Source organism: Taudactylus pleione, unplaced genomic scaffold (assembly GCF_031769625.1).
Source record: "Taudactylus pleione unplaced genomic scaffold, aTauple2 ptg000739l, whole genome shotgun sequence".
NCBI classification, from domain to species: Eukaryota; Metazoa; Chordata; class Amphibia; order Anura; family Myobatrachidae; genus Taudactylus; species Taudactylus pleione.
This window is the reverse complement of record NW_028285141.1, coordinates 1,238,776-1,265,674: the sequence shown is the minus strand read 5'-3', so window position 1 is coordinate 1,265,674 and position 26,899 is coordinate 1,238,776. Positions and strand designations below refer to the sequence as shown.

Sequence of the window (26,899 nt, the reverse complement as noted above, 5' to 3'; positions counted from 1 at the left end):
TTAATTCTGACCAGGCCCCTATCTGCATGGCGTTTGTAAATACTTCCTATATTTGTGTGGATTTCTTTGGGTGCTCTGGTTACCTCCCACACACCAAAGACATACCTTGTAATTTAATTGGCTTTAAGACAAAATGTACCTATAGGGTTTTAGTCTTATTGGGCTGTGTGTGAATTTAGTATGTACGCCCCTCTCGGGCAGGGACGGATGATCACATTCTCTGTACAGCACTGAGTAATAATGATTGGCACTTTATAAAACAATAGTATAAAATACATACCTTTTAGGATGACCACTACATTCTCTATATTGCCAACTATACTGAGAATTTAACTTGAATCAACTTTAAAGGATTTTCATAAAAAAATAGCACTTTTCTATCACTTACATTTCCGGTTTAGTACATAGCTGCATTAAATTGTATCTAATTATTTTAAAACATAACAACTTGGCACTTGCACTGCTATTTGCCAACTGATTCTGATATCAAACCATAAGCAGAGATTAATGGGCATCACCTTCAAAATATATTATATATATATATATATATATTTTGATTATACCTCATATGTGGTGTTGTAATACTACTACTGAAACACAAAAAAAACAAATGTGATGTAAAAAAGTTGGCTGGGGTAGTGTTAACAAAACAATAAAATACAAGCTTTTTTAAAAAAAAGATTATGCAGTTTTATCTTTTGTAGCAAAATGTGTACAATGTAGTAGGTCAACATCTTATTTGAGCTAAGCTGCCATTTAATTATAAAGAAATAAATAAAACGCAATATATCCCAAAAAGGGAAAAGGTATAAGCATACTCAATTATTTTTGTCTCATGCTGCAGAATTTTAAATATAGAAACACACAGTGATGCCACTTAAAGCCATACTACAAGTTAACTTTTTGAATGTTTGTCTAATGAAATCACATTAAATAAAATATTAAAAATACATAAGCACTGCAGGTATTGAACACAAAAAAACAGCATTTTGTCTTACATTTTAAAACAAGGATTTTAACATTTTTAAGTAAGAAAATTGCTGATTTGTGGAATGCATTTTTTTTTGTTTAGGGCAAACTAGTATTAGTGTTCAGGTTTTCTGTTATTACCAGAGCTGTTCCCCGCTGCCACGTTAGACATCATGTTACCAATCAGGTTAGAGGAATCCTTCAATATATGAGATCAGATGTTACCCAACAGGGATTGGTCAAATAGATCTTTGGGCTCATAGATAAGACCTGCGTAAGGGTTCTGTCGATATATCTTGCACATTGGTCCTGTTACAGTACCATCACTTTGCCAGCCACTTAGAATCAGGACGTACACCAGTAGTGAGCAAGCAATTCAACTCACAACATACAGCAACAAGTAACCCACACAAGATAAACATGAGGAATCTTCCAAGAGGTGTACACAAAGACTGCTGCTCTTCTGGTACCTTACTGTCCATTATAGGGAAGGTGATTACGCTCAACATGTTGGTTATAGAAAGAAGAAGCTACAGAAAAGAGGAAAAAGAAGAATATTAAAGCATTGGGATTATGGTTATGACCATCACAGGGCTGTGCAATCCCATCCATGGCTTTTTAGCTGTTGAACTAGACCCATTATTGGATGCTCATGTTGGGACATGCCCCTTCCCAACACTTGTTGTGAATTACTAAGCCCTGCATGGCAAGGACAGGTAAATACCAAATATTATGTGCTCACACTTTAAAGTACATATGTTTTTCATTTAACATTCGGCAATTCGGTAAATATATTAAATTCATAAATACTGTTAACTATTATATGCATGCAGTTAAATAAAATAATGAAGGCAGTAAAACAGACAGTCACAGTGGTAGCACAATACGATTCTGGATTGCTGGCACCATGCTGCAGCTACAATGTCTACAACTTGTGGCGTTTTACAAACTATCTTTCAGTTTTAAGAGAGCACCAGCATGGCAGGTTCACACAGACATATCCATTAGGTGGCTAATTGTGCTGGTTACCGGTTTAATAAACAATATACAATCACTTTAAAGCATGATGTGTGGACAGAACATGCTGGCATCACAAGTAGTATAATTTCACTAGCTCTCTATCACATATGCCTGTTGCCTAACACTGACTTTTCTATTTATTTTCTGTCTATGGGGCAGATTCAATTAGTAGCCGAGGCGAAGCAGAAAGCAATAGCTATCCCACTAGAAGCCATATCCAATTAGCCGCAGTTGTTCGAAAAGTTTACACTTGTGCAAACATTTTGCCAAAAATGCGTATTGTGCTATCCTATTGGCCACAGCTTTTCACACATGCAACTCTGCATAGGCAAAACCAGAGAAAAGTTTTCACCATCTCAGAGCAGGTGAAAAATTGGACAAAACCCCTATTTTTGGCTAAATATCTTGGGACTTGGTTCAGAACCCCCTGGACACCCTCCCTGATGACTAATTTGGCAAAAATATTTTTTTAATTAACCTAATTCGGTCAATAATGACATGTCAGTATTTGGGCTGAAAATGTTAAGTGTTGGAATATGGGTTTAAGAGTAGTGGAGTAGGTATTTTGGGAGGCTGTATGGATGGGACAGGTGTTTTTGGGATTGCAGGGTGGGTGTTAGAGGTGTATTTTAACTTTTATAAAAAATTTTTTTTTTTTTTACTGTACCCCAATTAAACTACAGCATTTATTTTTCCCAGAAATTATTGCTTCCTATCACTTTTTTGCTGTTAGAGAAAAATACATTTAACAGCCACTTGACAATTTAAAAACCATAAACCTTTTGATTTTGGTCACTAATACACTTCTACACTATAACCCTATCTTAGTTTACCTTTTTTTGGGGTACAGGCAGATTTCCCCCTGCACTTTTCACTGCTAACGCCATGGAAATTTTTTGGGCAAATGCTGCATTGCGCAAAAAACGTCAGACGCAATAGTGACACATTTGGGTGAACTGTACGCAAAGTTTTTGCGTCTAATTGGTTATGACCTTAGGTCACATACCTAACTTTCATGACATTTAATCTCATACTTGATAATTACAAACAATTATTCTACCCTAATACGTTAAAACCTTGTCTCAAGCAACACAGTTTATCATTGTAAATTTGGCTTTTGCAAGTAATTTTGTTTCCATATTTTTGTAAGTGATTTCTGGCATGCCAGTATGGTGGTCGGTTAGGAAGACACATTTTGATAGCATTGCAGAAACAGATTATATGGTTTATTTCCATCTTTTAGATACTCAAAAGGAAACTTATCTAGAACAGAGGTTCTCAACCCTCAAGTTTTCTCAACAGGTCATATTTTGAGGCTTTAGGTTTGTGGAAACAGGTAGGTTAATTACTGACCCAGCAACTTAAATGAACTCACCTGTTCATGATTAAAGAAATCCACAAAACATGACCTGTTGGTGTTACTTTGGGACTGGAATGGAGAACCCCTGATCTAGAACCATAGGTACTATTATCAACAGGGTACATTTTCACATAAGACTACTGCAGTGGGGAAGGGGAAACAAAAGAAAAAATTATATTTCATAATGTATAATGATTGTCACAATCACATAATATTTGATAATATAATCCTACTATTTTTAAATATAAATATTTGTGAGGCACTGGTTTCTGGTGAATTAATCTGTATTTACTTGTAAACTGGTTCAGGTAACAAAATTACTATTACCATTGTCTCTTAGGGGTCTATTTACTAAGCAGAGCTAGGAGACAGAGTGAAAAGTGATAAGAAAGTGATAAGGTGCCAGCAAATCAGCTCCCAACTGCCATCTCACAGGCTGTGTTTGAAAAATGACAGTTGGGAGCCGATTGGCTGGCACCTTATCACTTTCTTATCACTCTGTCTCCCAACACTGCTTAGTAAATAGACCCCTTAGTGATAAGAGTGGCTGCTGTTGGCAAATTAAATTGGTGAAAGTTCTACCATTGCAGCACTGAATCTGGTGTTGAGGACAGGAGATACAGAGGTTTCCAATGTACACAGCAAGATGCGAAGGTGAGTAACAATGACCCTGGTAGTATTACATATAACCTTTATGTAGGCTTCCAGGGAACTACAGCACATGCAGGGAATCTTAGGGGCAGGGTGGATATCTGATCATGCAAACTTAATACACACCCAGCCACTACTATATTAAAGATGGCAACATCTATTGGCAGGCAGGGAGGACTGCAAAGGGATCACTGTTTGATTAAATACTTACTTGTCAAAATGGTTCCTATTACTCAGAAAAAAAGTCCTCACAATGAAAGCGGACACTATTATCTTACATAACCAGCATTATAATATTTTTTTTCCTACATTACAAAAAAAATAAAAAACATACCCCTTAGCAGTACCAAGTCAATAAAATGTGAAATAGTACACATAAGAATATAAACAAATTATTACTTAATAATTTCCTTTCCTTGTATACCCCGTGGTAGCCATAAGCTAATTAGTTAACTCCTCAGTCATCTGAGTAGAGACAGGAAAAATAGAAACACTCCCGTAAGGTATATAGTGTGACCCTTCCTTCCTCTAAGCTTTCCTGCAAATCATACAGGACATGGGTGGGAAATATATGGCTGCCATGGAGTATTCAACGAAAGGAAATGATCAGATAGATAATTACCTTATTTCCCTTTCACCCCATGGCAGCTATGAGTGAATGGGATTCAATATATACAGCAGAAGTTGGGTTCATTATAAACAAATAGTACACGTGCGCATGCTTGCAACTAAATACTTTTTACTGAACAACTGTTTTAAAGTTATTTCTTCCTAGTTGAGCACTTGTAGGTCTCACATCCAGAATATAATGGGGGAGATGTATCAAACCTTGGAGAGAAAGTACCAACCAGCTGGTAACTGCAATTTTCCAGGTTGTGTTTGAACAATTAGTTAGAAGGTGATTGGCTGATACTTCATCTCTCTTTCCAAGTTTTGATACATATCCCCCAATGTCTGGTATAGGTATGAAGAGATGACCAACCTGCTTCTTTTAGAATAAACCTTAAATTACTTCTGACTCTTTGGGGGTATATTTACTAAAGTGCAGGTTTTTCAAAGTTGAGATATTGCAACCAATCATATTCTACATAACACTTATCTAGCACCTTCTAGAAGATAATAGCTAGAATCTGATTGGTTGCTATGGGCAACATCTCCACTACTAAAAACCCACACTTTAGTAAATATACCACTTTAAGTCCCATTCACCTTGTTGGCCTACAGAGAAATCTGTAGGTTTGTTTGGATGGAGCTTTTGACAATATCCTACAGGAAGTCCTATTTTTCTGGAAATATATACAGATTTCGTTGTCCAGATCTAGTATGTGTTTTATCATTTGATGGCTGGAAACACAATGAAAGAAACAGAAATTTCCAGATTGATATGAAAATTCGAAGCTTCTTTTGGCATGAAGCTCACCCACTCGCCATACAGATGTTAGTGACACCAGTGTAAGGCACTTAAGAAATACCTTGTAAAATATCAATGGATCACACATTAATATTTCCAATAGTAAATTAAGATCCCAAGGTGCTACAGAAGGCTTGCTATGAGGCCTGATTATCACTGCCTTGAAGAATCGTAAAATGGTGATGTCGTGGGACATCGACAGTGTCCTATGGAATTGTAGGCGGTGGTAGAATCAGGATCAAACAGGTCATCTTTACACCAGAATAAATTTTTTTTTTTTTTTTTTTTACTAAACTCCTGCTCAGTCCACACCAAAGAAACCAGTCCCATATGCAAAACGCCTGACCAGTGTTGGAAGCCAAGGTTGTTCCAGAAGTGTCCCCCCAAGCTACTGCAAACTACGGATGACATAGCCTAAACAGGAGCACTATGACAACTTATACTACTCCTTTCTTTATATTCCTCAGAGTGCAGGCAATGAGAGCACAAGGAGGACACAAAACCCTAAATAAACGTCCCATGGAATTGATAGAGCATCTATTGCCTTTATTTTTACCTCCCTGTGATGCGAATAGAATGAAATCACTTATGATAATGTCTTCACCTGATCAATTTGAGGATGTCAAAACTTTTTTTTTTTGTAGGAGTTGAAAAACTTCCTTGTGTAAAAGTCCATTTTCCTGAATAACTAAATATTAAATGAGATAATATGCTTTCTGGTGGTCTTTGCATGCTACATGATATACAGTGAAAGATAGGTTTGACAGTGTATTAAAGCAACCACTGTCCAGTTCTCCAAAAATATTCGGAGATGCTTGTATTTTGAGCAGTTGAAAGGGCTGAATTGCATGCCACGCTGCTTTATTTACTAGAATATTTAAATGCAGATGTTTCTTGTTCTGACTCCATAATATTTAGGCAATTTCTGAATGTAGGTGAGAACCCCATCCACTGGAGCCACAGTCTGATCAGCACAACTCTTTCTGGTTCTAAGTGCCAGAGTCCATGATTTCTTAATCTTGGATTTTTGTCACCATATCAGAAATTTGTGACCGCTATACGTTTGTGATCCACTGATTGAGAATGCCCAACTGCAGATCTCTTATATGCTACCTTGCACAAGAAAGAATGTTGAATTTGAAGTCTTTCCTTAACATGGTAGAAAACTGGATTCCAATGCTCATAATCTGAGAAATTGTTGACACTGATGTACAAATAGGATTGTGCAGATACGCATCTTAAAATTGTATTGAAATAAGAAAATGTGTATCTATTGTATGTAAATTGATTGCACCAATTCCATGTGGAAAGGACATTCAAAACAAATTGAGATGTCTCAGGGCATGTATTTTTCTAATGGAGTCTTTATACTGCCCTGTAATGGCTTCAGTCCTATTGGATATGAAGGTACTCTGGACTTCATAAAGTTACGGTATTCCCTCTAGGCACACACTGGAATTCTATCTTGTTCCTTTTGATTGATGAGGTCTTGGACCCATTGATCCCTTTTGGTGAGGATTCACTATTCTTCATACTTTGAGATGCTGCCCCTGATATTACATCTTTAGTTCTGTTCTAAATGATAGTCACTGCACAAACTTAGTCCTTGCTTACCTTTTTTTTTTTGGAAGAAGTAGACCCAGTTTACCAACCGTCTATAATACTGCTTCACAGGTCCGATAATGTCTTGACTGTTTAGATTGCTATGACAATGAAGGAAAGCTTAGTTTTCTTATCTTATGGGAAGTGATGACTTGCCCCAATGATTTTCTGAAGCAAAAAATCTCCAACAAATGGAAGTGTAGCTAAGCAATTCTTTGTGAGGGTCTGACACCCGTGTCGGCAGCCATAACACTCTTCAGATCCCTACTAAATACATGGTTCCAGATAAAAATGTATTTTGTTGAAGCTTCACCCAAGAAGCCCATCCCTTTTAGAGTTAACGCCATACTTTAATAAGTACTATATCTTTTATATGTTTCTTTACAAAGGGTTTTTGTCCAGACAATAAGAATTGTTGAAACCGAAGCCTTGGCTATATTCAATTTACGCGTTCAAGTCACTGTACCTGAAAAGAAAAAAAAAAAAAAAAATATGTGCAGCTTTCGATCTTTCCATCTGTAGGATTTTTTTTATAGACCTTTCTAATGGAATAGTTGTTTGATTGGAAAGACTAGCCATGGCTGCATCTATTTTACACACTGAACTCCATTTAGAACCTTCCTCAGATGGATACATGCAGTTTAGTATTTTCAGATTAGATGGTCTTTTTAGCCATGTAATGTACTAAATGGAGATAAGGGAGCAAAAATGGTATATGCAGACAAAATCCCTGTACATATCTTTCTAGATATGTACCAATTGAATTACCTGTATCTTCTGCCCGCAAGTGGTAAAGTAGGCATACTTATAGGCGCTGCCATAGGCATCTATGGCGGCGATAGAAGCTGCAGTTATTACTACAAAGACAATGCACTTACCATTGCTCCTTTCCTCCAGCACTGATTTTGCCAGTAGAAGATGCAGATACCAGCTTCTTCTTGTGAAATGTGTGAGGGAAGCAGGAAGTATAAAATCGAAGTCGCTTGTTAATAAAGTTAGTTCAAGATGTATCTTTTCTCTCATTTAAACTTTCGGCTCATGCGCCATCAAGCGTTCTTGTGAGAGTGATGCCTCATTCTCTCATGCATGCTCGCTCAACACAAAAGACCCATGATGCAGCTGTGAACAATTCACCAATGAGTTGACTTTCGCTCACCCACTTTGGTATGCTACTTTTTATTACATCCCGTTTAAAACGTGTCCTTCTTGCCAGATTAATAATCGAAGCAGGAGCAGAATACTGCAATATTTTTACCCCTTGGTGTACAACAAACACTAATTTTTCTTTCTTGACTACTGCAGACTGGATCTTGAAAAACATCAGAAGCTGTGGTGTCATCTATTCCCTTGGTTTTCTTACTTTGCTTCAATAACACACTATTTCAGTATTAAATGACCTTTGATCCACTCCACTTGCTCCTGACTCATAACGTGATTTTAAGTCACGGTTCACAAAAGACGCTAGGGACTCACTGGCACATGACGGACCCGTCTGCATATATTCTAACTCCACTCTTAGAGATCTGGATGTCTTAACAACGCCATATGTATTAAGTCATATTTAGCTATAAAAATATAGATCTTTAATGGAAGCCAATACCCCTGAAAAAATGTATTTAATTTGTTTAGGGGCTGAACAAGAGTTCTGTAGGCTTGGAGACACAGTTCATTCATTTGCTTGTCACATATCCTACAGGCATGGTGATGTATCTTACAGGATTTTGCTTTAAGAGGAGTAAATAACCAATTTGAATAATAACCTATAATAATATACATTCCAGTAAATCACCCCTTAGAAAGCGATTACTTATTCCCAATGCTTTTTAGGAAGGCTCATGTGTTACAGAGAATGAACCCATGATGGCGCAACCTGCATGCACAATACAGCTGGGATACAGCGATTCGCTGCAGCCCACACTTTTGCCATTTTAAAATGGTGACAACACTACTATAGGGAGCAACTTCCTGGTCTTCCACTCCCCAAAGGTGCATGGCAGGAACTGTATAGGGCCAGGAACATAAAACACCTTATATAAACACATTTTACCTCATTCATCTGAGACCAGAGAAGGTTAGGAAAAACAAAAACAAAGGGGAAGGAGTGTTTATATTTTCCTGTCTACGTGCCTGATTGAGGGTGTTATCCTGTACATGGCTGCAATGGGTGAAAAAGAAAACTAGGGGTGTAGTTACTAAGCAGTGTTAGGAGACAGAGTGAAAAGTGATGTCTGTGATAAGTGCCAGCCAATCAGCTCCCAACTGTCATCTCACAGGCTGTGTTTGAAAAATGACAGTTGGGAGCGGATTGGCTGGCACTTATCACAGACATCACTTTTCACTCTGTCTCCTAACACTGCTTAGTAACTAGACCCCTAGGTGTTTTACATTGACTTGTGTGTAAAAAAAAGGTTTCCCACAAGAAGTTTTAGAGTAACTGTTTTGTGAAGTGTCCTGAAAAGTAAATTTTACTGTGTGAATTCTGTCTGCTATTGTCACCAAATATTTCCCTGTTATACAAACACAACAGTTAATGATGCACATGCATATCTAGGTAATATGTATGATATACAAAAAAAGCAAACATACAGTGCATTAAGATGTAGGTGAACTATGAAATCGTAGCTTGTCATTCAAAAGCTGGAAAACAAATTTTGTAGACAGCTGCTATATAATATACATATATAACAATGTCAACAGAAAGACTGTCACTATCACAAAAATATACTCCCATTTACATGCAAAGAATCTTACATAATTACTTGACATAACCCCCCAGAAAGAAGGTAGGATGGGGACAACCAAAACTCCTAGGGGTATATGTACTAAAGGTCGATTTTGTATTGTCATCTGGTAGTAAATGTGTGATTTAGCCCCAGAAACAAAAACACAGATAATGATCAAAATAGATTAAAATCAACCCTTTAGTAAATATACCCCCTAAACTTACATGTCCTGTAATGTCTGTCAAAGTGCTTTGCATGTTAAAGTTCTGCAGCACCGCTGGCAGGCTGAAAGCAGTAAGGCAGCAGTTCTTATTACAATACATATTAAGATGTACTCCTCCTACCCACTTTTATTCATTTGATCACCAATTCATTAATTATAGAGATCCCATCTTTTAGCCCCCTTCCCCTGTGTTGATGATACTGGGTCTCTACAACAGCACAATTATATATCTGGATGTGAAGAGAGCCCAATGTTGGCCCTGCTCTCCGTTTTATTGTGTCTGTTCTGGCAAAAATGTTTAAAATTCCAGTGCTAATAGTTATTGCACTGGGACTGTAGTGGCAAAGCTATGTGACAACATGAGCAAGGGACTGGGCCAATATAGCATAAATTGTGGGTCTGTTATGAACCCTAGATGCGCACAGGAGGGGTTGGTATGAAAGGTACTCTTATTCAGGCAAAAAGGCAACAAAAAGGTTTAAGTACATTTTTAGCTCAAAAGTGATATGTCTGGTGTAAGAACCACTGACACTCATTCAGTAAAGGTACTAATTAAGAAAACACAATCTTTGTAATATACTTTTCTTCCAACACACCTTCCCTTCAGGAATGTTTTTTACAATTCTTGGAAACGGAGATGCACAGGAAAGGATTTATGCAGGTATTTCTGTAAATGTATTACTAAGTAACCAATCATAAGTTGTTTTTAGCCCATTTTGTTATTGTATTGCTTTTTTAAAGGAATATTGTTTTTTAAAGGAATAAAACACACATCCATAAGACACACTGATCCTTAAAATAGTATGGAGCAGAAGGACAGAAAGTGAACCACTTAACACAAAAGACTGTGTTGGTCAAAGTTTCAGAGAACTTTGGGCCTGATTCAGAGCCGCTCGGAAGCAGCCGCTCGTTCGCTCCGAGCGATGTTCGCACATCTGCGCATGGGTTTTAGTACGCATGCGCGAACCAGTCAGTGCGGCCGAAAATCGTGTGCTTGCAAAATACCGAATGCCTGCTAATTTGAGTGACAGGATGAGGCGTTTGTGGGTGGTAACAGGGGAAGGTGCTTGGAAACGGGGAGTGGAGATCCGAACGCAGGTGTGCCAAAAGGTCAAAACGGGCGTTTTAAGGGTGTGCATAATTAACAAAGCAGCGTCATCGACAACGTCAGTTGGGTGTCTTTTAGCCAGAACTGCTCGCATGATTGCCGTAGGAAAATGCAACCACATGAATAGCGAGCAGTTCATTCGCTTTTCGATGCAGTCGATTAATCTAATAAATAGCGGAGATGACGTACGATGCGAGCGGCCAGGGGGCGTTTTTTACAAAAAAATGTCCGCATGTTTTGTTCGCTCGTTCAGACAACAGACTGCAAAGAGCGAACGGTCAATTTAAATAGCAGCCCCTTTTTCTGGACGAGCGAGCGCAAATAGCGTCCGGCTCTGAATCAGGCCTTTTATTTCCTGACGAAAGACAATAAAGTTCTCTGAAACAGTGATCAACACAGGCTTGAGTTACATGGTTAACTTTGTGTCTTGAGTGCTGTCCATTCCTCTAGTCGCAAATAAATATTGTGTTCCTGCTAGGCTGTTTTAGCACTGCGTCCTGCCCGATTTTAAAGTGCTAAAATGCACCCTGCCGCCCTTTTGGCAGCGCCCTGTTGAAACAGCCACCCCCACCCGCAGGTTGCAGTGTCCCGCAAGGGGGAAAAATTCTCATGAAACAAATCGCAGAGTGAATAAATGGCATACGCACGGCATCTATTCACACTGCTGGGAGAACTTGGAGGCAGCCAATCATCTCTGAGTGATGGGCACGCCCCCTACAGTGACCACACCCCTCAAGGTCACGCCCCATTTTCAAGTGACCATGTCCCCTTTTCGGACATGCTCGAAAGTGCCCTGATTAAATAGCCACCCTGCCCAAGACTGTTTACATGTTTACACACATATAATATATATATATATATATATATTATATATATATATACACACACATATACACACACACATATATACATACATATACACACACACACACAATACACACACACTTGCAAACATACGTGCACACTGTGGACAAGACAAATAAAAAAAAAGAAAAAGGGACACACATCTTAAGTTGGGGTAAAAGTATATTTTTGTTGAGTGCTGGCAGTATTTCATGTCCTCTGTCTAACATACAAAATGGTATTCAAATAACTTGTATAGTTTTATATTTCAAAGACAAAAATGTTTAAACACCAGAGTAAAAATTCAAACACAAAACAAGTGCCTACTATACGCATTATCTATATAATACTGCATTAACACTGGATGCAAGGTTAAAATAAAAAATCAGGACATATTTTCAAGAACATTGGTATTCAAACTTCTAAAGCTACAATTTAAGGCAAATGGTATATTTTATATATTTATAAACATTAAAGTGTAACATTACATTATACCTAGTGCTGTTCACAGCTTATTGTTCAGAAAAAAAACAAAATAATAAGTGTTAATTTGCATCTACAAGCTTTCCAGATGGCATACACCATATTATTCCCAATGCACTGCAAATGAACAGGACACGGTGAGCACAATGGACAAAGCTTGACAATGAGGAAATGTGACGACCCACAAAATAGCTCCCATCTCTACTGGGAAATGGGATGAGAAATGAGGTGAGGAGAAGCGGAGCTGTGAATGGTACAGCCAAGACAAAGCATAAATAGTCAGAGGGTGCAGTATTTACCTTTTAATAAACCTACAATTGCCATGCAACTAATTAATCTGTCCAGTGCTGCCGAATGTTACAAATAAACAATGATAATACGCCAAAAAACACATAAGTAGTATATATTAGATTAACAAATTAGATATTCACTTCTACAAGTCTTCTTAGATTAATTAAAACAAATATCAGTGTGTATGCCATTAAGTCCTTCTCATTATACACATTCTCTGGTGGAGTGATTTATAACAGCGGTCTCCAGGGGCCGGTAATTGACGCATGCTATTATTGTAACAGAATGATCCAGTCAACATGAATATGATCATTATTGGGCAGGTTGGCAAATGTGGTGTCACTGTGACCACTGTTGGCTTGTGTGTACAAACCTCTTAACACAATAACAGTCCCCAGTGAAATAATGGTGATCCAGCTGCTGGGCCTGAGCACTGAATGGCTAGTTATCACCAAATTTGTCATTAAAAACTTTTCTGGCCAGTGATTTGGGAGATTTATGAATAAAGCGGAGTTGATTTGGGAGATTTATGAATAAACAGCGGAGTTGTCGTCCATAGCAAACCATCAGATTTGACCTATCATTTTATGGAATTAACTTGATTAATGCTATTGGCAGCTTCACCACTCTTAAGGAGGCATCACCCCCATGGTCACTTAGAGCCTGACTAAGTGGTTGGATCAGCCTTTTTGAGAACAGCATACTTGGATCTTTTAGAATGCGTCTGTCCTAATCATATTAACCTGTAATCCTGATAAATGAAGTGGCAAAGTATTTGGGTTAATAAACCCAATTTTAGTGTTCACATGAAATGTCAAATGCAAAAGGGGTATCTCCCACTGTGTTACTACGTAACTATGGCTTGTGTTCATGATTAAATCTGGTTTTAAAACTTGTAAAAGTTTTTTTTTTATTTCTGCCTGTAACAGCTTCTGCTTGTCCACACGCCATGAAAAAAAGCAAAGTATATAGTTCTAAAGGCCATCAATGCCTGCAGGTCTCATTAAGAAATAAGGACTTCGTATCAGGAAGTATTCATAATTGAAATGCTTGCAACAAGGCAGTCACCTGTAGGCATGAATTATATTAGTCTGAAACATGCAATATTTATAAAGGTAGCTATAAAAACTTCTTGATACTAAAAAGGGAACAAATTTACAAAACAGGTTTAAGAGATGCAACTAATCCTTTCCCAAATTTCAATGCAATGGCTGCATGTTCATTACTTCAAAGTAAGGGAAGGTACACTGCTTTATAGTTGTTCAAACAAGCCCACATTCCACAGCATTCAGTAATCATCATGGCTAGAAACTTCGCAGATTAAAATTCAGACTGACTTACTTACATGCGTGCAGGGGAAGCACATCCAAATAGATTGGAGGGAAGCCACTTACTCCGTGCACAGCCAAGGACTACTGTGGAAAAAGTATAGACACAGAAAGAAAGAAAGACAAACAGGTGCGGCGGTATTATGCTAAACATGGCCCAGGGGTAAGTAACGGAATTAAGGCTTGTAGAAGACACTTAATTGAAATGTTTGGAAAATACGATGTTTCAAATAGCATTAAATAAAAATCTTTCAATTACAAAAAGGTATAAATAGTACAAAGGTTATCATTAAAAAATGTGTGTAAGGTTATTTTAGAAAGCTTGTTGCTGTAAAAAGATATTTGCTCTAGCATCATGCATGCTACATAAAACATTGAATCCATCTATTGTAGAATGGACTCTTCCTTATTTAGGGGTATCTGCTGTGCAACGAAATAACAGACACTTACTAGACAATTCCAAAACATCAAAGTACTAGCCACAAAATGTAGTTAAGGCTCAGATTCCTGAGATTAGACACATTTTATGCCATCATAATCTTCTACATTCTACAAGTGAAATAGAGACTAGAAAATACTCCATGGCCACAGACTATCAGGACAGCTTATACAAAACTGGAAAATAACCTGTGCAATGCATTACAGATAAAACAAAAACACCACACGGAGACATCCAGAGCAAGACTAATCAATGCTTGGGTGTAATGAGTGATCAAACACAACTCATGGTAAGGAAACTGGTTTCTGATTGGTTTTGTAAAGCTCAGCTGCTAGCATTACTAATCAGTAGGCTCCAGTGTCCCTGTTCTGTGTTGTTTGCATAGTGGTCTTTCCTATACTGAATACCACCCAGAGCCATGTTTAGGCAGTGAGAAAATAAAAAGATTGGCCTCTGTCAAGGCAATAACAAGCATAATAGATGCATAGTGGAAGCATTCCAGCACACTTGCATGTGAGGGGGCAGCTGCAGGCAGAGTGGGATGTGCAGTGATCCAGGTGAGTTTAGGAACAAGAAAAGAGAGGCTACCTAGCTATTAGCAGAAGGGAGGGGGATCAGGCAAAACAGCATCAGAAGAGAAAGAAATCCCAGAAGTCAAAAGGTAAACATGGGTCGCCACTTCTTGGAATGTATCATAAAGGGGAAGGAGCTGTCCAGGAAGGAACCGCAAAGAAAAAAAAATACAAGAGACAGTTTAGTCAGTTTTCTTACCATGTACGCCAATACAAAATGTGCTTGGGATGTTTTGGTGGAAGCTTTCTTGTACACTCAAAAAAGAACAGCGATGAACATGGGAGATCCTCAGCACACAAACACATTATATATATATATTTATTATCTCCTTCTCTCTGAAGTACATTTACAGAAGGAGTAGTGCTTAAACCATTTACTAGATATCTAACACTTGTATAAAACAGAACATTTTTTGTTGCTTTGCAAGCCAGTTGCCTTGCCAAAACCTGGTACCTCAGATTCATAATGTAGGCTCAGAACACATTCCTGAGGGGGCTTAGACTGTACCAAAAAGGAATCAAGCTGCTGCATTTAGCCAAGACTTTTGCTACCGCTATGGCACCTCCAGTAGAGATTAAACAAACAGGAAAAAATTATTAATTTACATCATATTGTCTTCCAAGGTAGCAGCACCTCTAAAGAGAGCTTACAGTTTTCATTTTATGTGGCTGCTTTCTTAAGTCCGGCCTCTTAACCAGTGTGAAGCATTTCCTATGGCAGGAGATTTCAGTAACCTACATGTGCAAAGCTGAGAGGAATGGTTCACACTGGTGCGTGAGGGGAAGTATCAGAACTTGTTTTGCAAGAACACACAGAGCTTTACAACAAATATAATTTAGAATGCGTATGGATTTGTTTAATGACAAATAAATACATATTTAGTCACTTAATTTAGGTTTTCCTTTTTAGCAATCAAAAATGTATAGAAGATTAACTTAAAGAATGCGCTATAAACGGTAGTCATGTGCATATTGCTCAGTCAGCTGACAGAGATCATTTACATGTGCTTGATGTCCAAGTAATGGTTCGGTTCAGTGACTGGTCCATTCTAAAAAACATGCAGGCAACAGGCAAGGTCTTCAAGGATTAGATAGATTTTAGTCAGCAGGAGCACAATAATGATTGAGATAGGCACATGTCCCTACAAAACGGTGCAGGCCAGGCTCAGCAACATTCGCTTCCCAGCAACAAAACATAGTCCAAGTGCACGCAGTTTCCCCCACGGGCAGCCAAACATGATGCGTTAAGTGAATGATTAGTGATCTGTGTCGAGGAAATGGCGGGGAGAAACGTTACTGCAAAAAGCAGGTGAATGCTGGGACATCCTTGGCTCGGCACACTTTATGTGAAGCTTGCACTGCAAGTTAAAAGAAACGAACAAAACAAAAAAACACAAAACACACACAAGAGGGGAGAGAATATACAAAACACTCACATTAGAAATGGAAAACCGCAAATTAAAGGCGAAGTTGAAAAAATGAAAAACCCACAACAAAATAACCAGAGAAGCAACATTCATCTTTGGTGGATCTTGCCAGTATCATGGGTAACCAAAATGTAGACTGGACAAAATGCATATATGTAAAACATTTTCTACCAATAAAACTTATGGTTTGTGTGTCAAGCTCAGGAAAACATTTTTATTTACACCAAACTTACTTTCTTTAGCATTTTACCCAAAACACACAAGAGTGTAGGTTGTTGAAAAGAACTGAAGATTATGGAAAGATTGACTGATATATAGATCAATAGAGATAGAAAGAGGGGAGAATAAATTTGGTGCTCATCAGCCTGAGCTTGACACTTAAACTGTAGTTACAGGCATAAAATATACACTTATGGGAATATGTATTTATGCAAGTATGTATGTATGAATGCATACACACAAATATATATATATATATATATATATATACATATATACACACACATACAATATAGATATATACATAGACAGGTATAATACAGTTAGTGTCGTATGGAACGTTATTTCACTCTCTCCTTGGAAGATGCAAACATTGTCATGTTAAATATTCACAACAACTTTACAGTAATAGAATGGAAACCACAAAATAGTTTACATTGTAAACAAAAGATGAAATACATGTTCTGAAGTTTACTGCTGATTTTTCATTTCAATACATTTTTGTCGATACAAATCAGACTCGTGAGGATGGTCGTCAAGGTTTTCTATTTGGCAAACTATTGCTTACTACCAAATATTAAACATATAATTAAATATTGTACAGGTACCCTAACACAAATTTCGAAATTAATTTAAGACTGATCAATTGATCCTGAAACTGATTCTAGATTTAATATAGGACAAAAATGTAGTTAAAGAATAGCATGTACCCAAGTTTCATATGACTATTACCTTGTGAGGATTCCTAGTTCAAGAAGGTGAAGACCGGTATGTGCTTGCGCATTAAGGGGCAGATTCAGAGTTGGGTGCAAAAAACAAAAACAAAATTTGCATCTTCACAAAATCAGAGTGCGCTGCAGGTGGGGCTGATATAAATCTGCAGAGATATTAGGGTTGGGAGGGGCTATGCCCCAGCTATATTCAAAACTGCAGTGTAAACAAAAAGCTGGTATTTGTGGGCTACATGCAAGAGCAGTCATTTACACTGATTTACCAAAAAAATGAAATAAAATAATGTATTTGCATTGCATCATGGTCATAATTTGTCCAGGTTTTTGCTTTACTCCCAAATCTGAATCAGCCCCTAAATCTGCCAATCTACAATTTGAGGTCATAATGGCCCAAAAAGAAAAGGTATGCAATAAAAACAAGTACAGGTTGAGTCTCCCATATTGAAATATTCCGAAATACGGAATATTCCGAAATACAGAATTTTTTTAGCATGACTGAGATAAATGAAACCTTCGATTTTTGATGGTTCAATGTACACAAACTTTGTTTAAGGCACAAATTATTAATACTATTGTATAAAATTACCTTCAGGCTGTGTGTATATGAAAAATAAATTTAATTTCATGTATGTTTGAGCCACAAAATTAGTGAAAATCTTATATAAATTTACCTGCAGGCTGTGTGTATATGCATTCTGTGTGTATATTTGAGTCCCATTCCCAAGATATTTCATTATGATATGCAAATATTCCAAAATACAGAATATCCTGTTGTCCAAAATACCCCTGGTCCCAAGCATTTTGGATATGGGAGACTCAACCTGTATATATAAGCAAAGTAGAAGGATGTTTTATGTGCATAATTGAAAGGTCTACTTAGAAAATAGGGGGGACTTTATATATTCCATTCTAAAAAAAAAATAAAAAAAATAGTACTATATATACTATGAACATGTTGTCATGTCCCAAATTTAGAAACTACAGCTTGCTGAAACACTTTATATTTATTGTCAAAGTTCAACCATTAATTCCACAAATGAGCCACTAGATGGTGTCTTGAATTAAATGAAAAACAGGGAGAGGGGAAAAACAGATTCCCAATGTTATACCTGGGGCAATATTCCTTACAAATAATATACCAGCTCATTTATTAACTGTATATAAGGATATAAGTGCATTTAGCTGAGCTAGCAAACTCCACTATACTCAGGGTAAGCACTCTTGTAAAAGCACAGTAAACAAGCACATGTATACACATTAGTGAATCCAGATTCATTGTCCACAAATAGGTGGCATGGACACAGGCTGGTGATTCCTCAAAGGTCCAGAAAGCAGCACAATGTATGATGTCACATTAACCATGTCACAATTATCTGGGTATTCTTAGATCTGCCATTTGGCTAGTCTTAAGCTGGGTACACACTGACAGATATATTGGCCGTTCAATTGATCGGCCAATATATCTGGTGTCCATCGGCCAGGATGTACAAGCAATATGTCCGAACAACGTCGTTCAGACATATCGCGTCGGCTGCGCTACACAGCCGATGGCAGATATATCTGCAGCTATATCTGTCCATCGGGCAGTGTGTACGCCCGTACACATGCAGCGGCAGCCGCGTGGAGGGAGCTGCGGCGTGACCTACGACCAGCGGGACCCACGGCTGCCTGGAAGGTGATGCTCGTTCAGTGTATATGAACGACCATCATCTACAGATATATCTTTGCAGTGTGTACCCACCTTAATGTATTGTGAGGAATTGCATGTTGATAAAAATCCATAAGGCTTGCAGCAGGTATGAGTGAGGATGGTAGACAGAGTTGGGTTAGGCGGGTATTGTGTGTTGTAACAGGGCTCTCTTTTGCTTATACTGTAAATATGATTGAAGGTGCCAGCGACAATGGGAGGTCATGCTGCCTTTCCTGACCTCCTATTTCTCAAGTACTTTGCTGCACGCTCCGTTCTGTAGGAAATATCTGATAGGTGAGCATGTATAGCATGGGAGGTGCACCAAGGGGTCCAGTGGCAATAAGCCACATGTGTACTACTTAAAAAGGCTCATTGTGTTTTTCCTCCATCCAACCACAGACCCTGTCTTCAGGTGTCAAGCCAATTGTGTGCAAAGGGTGCGATGTGTCTTTGCCACGTCTTTAAAACACCGGTAATGGCACTGCATCACGCACCCCTCGCAGCCACTCCGAGCCCAAATTCGCATCATTTTGCTCGGAGCCCTATGGAACTGCGAGCACTTTTATGAAAATTCTCGGCTAATTGGATCGAGCCCTTAGAACTAAACTGCAATCATTCTGGAAAGCATGAATGTCCATACTATACAACAACCATAACAGACTGGTACGACATATACACATTACAGCAACATTAAGAGTTGAAATATTGTCAATGTAATGACAAATACTAGCCAGTCTTAATTATATTACTGACTGCTGCTTACATTTCCTGCTATTAATAATGTTTAGCAAGCAGGCGTTTTCTACAACAGTAATTGTAGTTCAGGGTCTTGTCCAAGTGCCGCACTCTGAAATGTTGCTTTTTGTGTGAATAGCTCCATACAAATTAAGAGAACTATATTGAGGGCCCAATGCCAAAAAAGGAGAGCTATTCCAATTATTTATTACTTATGCTAATGGTGTTACCACAGTATGAACAAATTACAAAGCCACTTCAACGTAATGGGTTCTATGCATCCGTCATAATATTACTATACATATGGCATTTACTTTTGGAAATTAAATCTTATTGCTCACTTCTTATTGTACATACAAGTAGGAATTAAACCACCCGCTTGTAAGCGGAGACTCGCAAATGTTCCTGATAACAGGAACCTGTGTATTTGTGCAACAGTGGGCCCGGGGTTGAATTACTACACATTTGTGTATTGACTGACTTATGACAATAACAATCAATTATAATATACTACATGTGTTACACAGGGTTGCAGCAAAGCTGTAAGGTCAATATAAATAAGATAAAATAGACAGCTCAGTCCCATTGTATCTGCACAGATAATAGATCTATTATAAACTCTGGGAACATTTGTTCTTTTACTGGAACTCTGATAAAGCAGAATCTAATGGTGGGTACACACCTGACAGATATATCTGCAGATGATGGTCGTTCATACACACTGAACGGCCATTATCGACTTGTACACCCGGGTCCCAGTGGGTGGGTCGGGGGCGTGTCCCACCCCCCTCCTTAGGGCTGCGTGTGTATGGGCGGTCTGCAGACCGCCCATACACACTTGCTGATGAACAGATATGTCTGCAGACATATCTGTTCATCAGCATCTGGAAAGTATTCACTACGCTTCACTTTTTCCACATTTTGCCATGCTACAGCCTTATTCCAAAATGGAATAAATTCATTTTTGTCCTCAAAATTCTACACAAAATGGACCTCATTGAGACCTGCTCGCAAGCACTGAGCGCTCGCAAGCGGGTCGATGTTTAGGCCCTGCGCATGCGCAGTGGCCGCACTGCGCGTGCGCAAGCCCTGGAGCGAGCGAGAAATTCTCTCGCTCCGGAGCTCACTACAAAAGGGGCGGCTGTCGATCAGCTTGCACCGTTTTGTAGGCGTGGCCGGGGGGTGGTTTCACAAACGGAGGCGTTCCTTAAGGAACGCCTGCCGTTTTGTGGGCGGCCGCACTGACATCAGCAGAGCAGGAAGCTCCCTGGGGCTTGCGGTTGTCGAGACCCAACCTTAGGGTCTCATCGCAAGCCCCGATGGTCTTGACCATCGCGACCATCAACCTGGTCGGTCGCTAAAGCTGTGGGTGGTAACCCACAGCTTAGCTAGCGACCAGGAGGCCGCACTTCAAAAGGCAAGCGGCCGCCCACATTCAGAACGAGCGCCTCTGAATGAGGGCCAATATCCCATAATGACAATATGTAAAAAGTTTTTTTTGAGATTTTAGCAAATTTAATAAAAAAAGAAACACTAAGAAATCACATGTACATAAGTATTCACGGCCTTTGCCATGAAGCTCAAAATTGAGCTTAGGTGCATCCTGTTTCCACTGATCATCCTTGATATGTTCCTACAGCTTAAGTGGAGTCCACCTGTGGTAAATTCAGTTGATTGGACATGATTTTGAAAGGCATACACCTGTCTATATAAGGTCCCACACTTGACAGTGCATGTCAGAGCACAAACCAAGCATGAAGTCCAAGGAAATGTCTGTAGACCTTTGAGACAGGATTGAGGCACAAATCTGGGGAAGGGTACAGAAAAATATCTGGTGCTTTGAAGGTCCCAATGAACACAGTGGCCTCCATCATCCGTAAATGGAAGAAGTTTGGAACCACCGGGACTCCTCCTAGAGTTGGCCGGCCGCCTAAACTGAGTGATCGGGGTAGAAGGGCCCTAGTCAGGGAGGTGACCAAGAACCCGATAGGAATGCTATAGCTCTGACAGAGTGACTATGTGGATAGAGGAGAACCTTCCAGAAGGACAACCATCTCTGCAGCAATCCACCATTCAGGCCAGTATGGTAGAGTGGCCAGATGGAATCCACTCCTTAGTAAAAAGCATATGGCAGCCCCCCTGGAGTTTTTCAAAATGCACCTGAAGGACTCTTGGACTATGATGAGACAAAGATTGAACTCTTTGGTGTGAATGCCAGGCGATATGTTTGGAGGAAACCAGGCACCGCTCATCAGCAGGCCAATACCATCCCTATAGTGAAGCATGGTGTGGCAGCATCATGCTGTGAGGATGTTTTTCAGCAGCAGGAACAGGGAGACTAGTCAGGATAGAGGGAAAGATAAATGTAGCAATGTACAGAGACATCCTGGATGAAAACCTGCTCCAGAGCGCTCTTGACCTCAGACTGGAGTGACGGTTCTTCTTTCAGCAGGACAACAACCCTAAGCACACAGCCAAGATATCAAAGGAGTGGCTTCAGGACAAATCTGTGAATGTCCTTGAGTGGCGCAGCCAGAGCCCAGACTTGAATCTGATTGAACATCTGTGGAGAGATCTGAAAATGGCTGTGCACCGACGCTTCCCATCCAACCTGATGGAGCTTGAGAGGTGCTGCAAAGAGGAATGGGTGAAACTGCACAAATATAGGTGTACCAAGCATGTGGCATCATATTCAAAAATACTTGAGGCTGTAATTGCTGCTAAAGGTGCATCAACAAAGTACTGAGCAAATGTTGTGAATACTTATGTACATGTGATTTCTTATTTATTTATTTTTTATTAAATTTGCAAAAATCGCAAAAAAGCTTTTTACACGTTGTCATTATGGGGTATTGTGTGTAGAATTTTGAGGACAAAAATGAATTTATTCCAGTTTGGAATAAGGCTGTAACATAACAAAATGTGGAAAAAGAGAAGCGTAGTGAATACTTTCCGGATGCACTGTATCTGTCCATCAGCTGTGCGGTACAGCCAATGTGATAGGTCGGTGAACGCCGACGTTCACCGACTTATCGCGGGTACACACTGGCCGATGGGCAGCAGATATATTGGCCGCTCACTTGACCGGCAAATGTATCTGTTAGTGTGTACCCAGCATAAGTGGTTATGTCTCCCAACCAACAGAGGTTTGTCATACAAATAAATGACAAGATGGGAGAGGTATAATGTTCTTTTTAATGTTACCAAATAGACGTAACAGTTATGAGCTGACTGTACAAGGGACAGCTGGAGAAGGTCAGCACCTATCCTCATGTCCATTCATTTTTCACCATTAGGGACAATCCTGCTACTCCATCACACAACAAAAACCACATCCCTACTGGAAAAGGCTGGCATTACAGGAGTGCACAATTTAGTGAAGATCATATCTGCAGTTTGCCAGGTATTTTACAAAGAGGCTATTCCCTTTTTACATTAAAGTGCGGGCACCTGGTACGCCAACTTTTTCTGTAGTTAGCAGTTTTGACAATTTTGAGATGTATGTCAAAAATATACCAAAGCAACTTTTTAGTCCTCATTATTTACCTTATGTGTCAAAAGGTGCACTTTAAATGTTATCACCTTAAAACAGTAATAGTACTGCGTACCCCCTACAATAGTCTATGGGGAATATTTTTATTAGGGAGCGCAATTAACTGCATGTATTTCCCCTGGCTCACCATTACTCTAGCAATGAAGCCTATATAAGAAGGGACTTAATAAGCTTCTTCATCAACCCCCAGCAGTCCTACAAATAATATGTTGCGGATAAACATGGAACTCGCCAACAAAGCAAGTCCAACGGACAGGTGTTGTATCTGACAATGTTTTGTGCAGATACTCATCCTGTTAAGGTGCCTATCCACTAGAAGACAGGCACAAGACTGCACAATTACGACATTGTAATCGTGCAGTCGTTTGTCAGTCTGTGATGTGCCTACACTGAACGAGCAGTCATTCAGTGTAGGCACATCAATCATCTGCAAACATGCTGAACCTGAAGTTATCGTCAGGTTGTCCAGCATATTTGTACGATATTAGACGTCTAAAAGACCAATTTTTTAAACAATATGCAAATGATTTTCAAACGATCAAACGATTATCAAACGATATCGTACAATCGCTCATATTAACTGTCTAGTGGATAGGCACCTTACTCTTTTCTAACAATATATGCTGACACCACTTTTAACCACCTCTTTCAAACAAGTTGCTCGATCAAGATCTATGGGCGAAAACTACAACCCTTAAAATAGCCTGCCAATTACTTAAAAGATTGGTATTTTACCCCAACTAAGCGACATAAGGTTTTGTCCCTCTTGTTCTCCATTTTGCTGGCACAATTGTTCCACATCAAGATTGGGGTGGCCTAGTGATACAACCTCTGCGGAGAGGTGCTTTAACGGTTTTCTACAGTGCTTAACACACCTATTGTTACTCGGACGATTGCACAGAACTGGAAGGACAATGTTTCTACCCATATTGTAAATAAAGTTCAAGCCCATTTGCAGATGGAAACTGCAGCTGTGCCATACTCTACTTCACTCAGCCTTCTCTCTTTAAATGGTTTGTCTTGTGTAAATTTAGTAAAGGCCGCCACATTTGCCTCACATACCCCACCCAGTCCAACCCCCTTCAACCTTAATGAACCTGTACATGGTCTATAAAAGGCAGATTGACTTCTTGTTGACTGTCCATTGTTTTTTTTTTTTTTTTTTTTTTTGGTGGGAAGCTGAATATGTTAGTTGTTTACATGCTTTGTACTGCTAGTCAATTATCTAGACTTGTGTCCTATTTCTGGTCTGTACCCCTCCCTGGTCTTTCTGTACCCCACCCTCCCTCTTTTTTATATGGGTGAATAATATGACATACATTTCCAGTTACATCATGTCTGGTAACTATGTACTGTATTATGCAGGTGATCCGGGACAAATCTGGAAAAGATTATATTGAAAATAACTACTCTTCTTTATATATATATATATGTATATTTTTTTTTTTTGCAACATATCACCACCTTTTTCAACATTATTCACATAAGGAAGTTCGTGCGCTTGAATTCACATATACATATATATATATATATATATATATATATATTAGTGAACACAAGCGCACAAACTTCCTTATGTGAATAATGTTGAATAAGCTGATGATACCTTGCAAAAAAAAAAAAAAAAACCCACACTCCTGATAATAACAGGTGGCAGCTGTCTTCCAATGATTCATGTGGCCAACAGAGAATGAAAAATATTTTGTGTGTACCAAAAAATATATTTTGAAATCTGATGTTCAGGCTACACTCCTACGGTCAGGTGTCACGTGGCAACAATGTATTCAAGATATTGATCCCAGGGGTGATGTTGATAAAACCTTAAAAGAGTGCTCAAAACAAGCCCATAAACATAATATAGTGTAGTATTTAAAAAGGGACAGGGTCTCTGTACATAAAATGAGCAGAGCCCTTAATTCTAAAATAATGCATAAATACATCATTATATAAATATATCGACTTTTTATTTCGGGCTTACTGCCTTTCGCGTACTAAGAGGAGAAAAATGGCCCTCTTGCAGCTGAATGGTAACTTGCACTGCTAGTGGCAGATTAAAACCCTCATGGCGCTGGGTGGTACCCATGAAATAAGCATACCTCCTTTTCCAGTACCTACTTCATTCTATTCACTTGTTAACCTGCTGCCAGATATTTCACCAAGCATCATTTAGACCTTGGGGATAACAGTAACACATAGCTCTAGCAATCTGTCAGCAATTAGCATCAATGTGACGCTGACCAACAGACAAACTCAGTCATATTACTGTGCATTAAAAGACTATGGAAAAAAATACACCCAATTTACTTTCTAAATATGCGGAGAACAAAGTTGTCCGCTATATAGCCATGGCTTTGGGCTACCATCCCTATATAGCCATACACTGATCCACCAATGCGTGCTATTCAGTTACAGAACAGTGCGCCTGTGTGACACCTATGGTGCAAGTTTCACCTGCAATCACCACAGTCACACAGGGAGCCCAGGCACATAGTAAGAAGGGATGTTACATAAAACATTGGGGTCATTTATCAATGTATGAGCTGATGATTAAGCAAAAAACAAAACAAAAAAACTAGTGTCTGATGAGTCAACTTTAAGGATAAGCATGACATTGCTGTAAATATTACCTCTACATCTAATTTATAAAACAATTTTAATCCTAAACTAAAAATAAACTAAAATTTGCCCAAAATGTAAATATTAAAGAGATCTCTGAAATACTTTCTTAACCTCACACAGCATATTCTACCAGTGGAAATGCTGAAGGGAAGCTGTACCACCCACAAATGTAATATTTGAATTGGAAAACCTGGGCTACCATATCTACCTACCATTATGGTCAGAATGCTTTGCAAATTTTAACACTGAACATTCCCAACTTGTGTGTCTATAACAATGCTCAGTGGACCTGGACGTTAGTGCCTAACAGCATTGTTAATCATGAAATGCTAAATACTTATTCTATAGGATATGACCTAGAGTCACAACGGAACAGTTTTGTGCTTCTAGATTTGATGCTCTCTTTTTCTGGTTATATCATATTTCAGGTGCTCAGAATATCACCCCACATTTTTAGATTTTATAAAAAAAAAAAGTTTAAAAACTAGCAAATAGAAAATGACCAGTTTCCCATTATGATGATGAGAAGATGGCAGGTAGCCACATTCATACCAAAGCCAATGGTTGAGATGGGGAGAAGTCGCACAAGGCTGCTTACTTTTTCTTGTCCTTGTCCTTCTTAGTTGTCTGGGAGCCGGCCTGTTGGGCCTGGGACTGCAGTAGCTGTGTGGCTGCCTTCTTTTTCTGGAACATGTTCACTTCTTCCTCAATCTCCTTCTTCTTGTCTTCCAGCTTCTTTTTCTCCTCTTGGTGAGTCCTCTTGAGGTGATCAAACTTTTCGTGGAGCTGATAAGAAATGGTACGGAGGTGGTTTTACACATTTTACAGACACATAAGGGCTAAAAGCTCATAAAGAGAATGACATTTTTGTCCATACATTGACACAGAATATAAACAGAACT

General features: G+C 38.9%; 1 protein-coding gene across 3 annotated transcripts in view; it reads right to left on the bottom strand.

The window, feature by feature from the left end:
• Positions 1-640: 640 nt before the first annotated feature.
• SEPTIN11 (septin 11) overlaps positions 641-26,899 on the bottom strand; it is a 112,104-nt gene continuing 85,845 nt past the window's right edge. The window contains exons 9-10 of one of the 3 annotated variants that reach the window (XM_088457138.1): positions 26,596-26,783; positions 641-1,499 (exon numbers count right to left, since the gene is read on the bottom strand). In XM_088457138.1, the coding sequence (XP_088313264.1) occupies positions 1,484-1,499; positions 26,596-26,783 (204 nt within the window). In that variant the 3' untranslated portion in view covers positions 641-1,483. Of the gene's footprint in view, positions 1,500-12,075; positions 16,382-26,591; positions 26,784-26,899 lie in introns of those variants that run through there. The other 2 variants (XM_088457137.1, XM_088457139.1) reach the window with 2 other exon arrangements.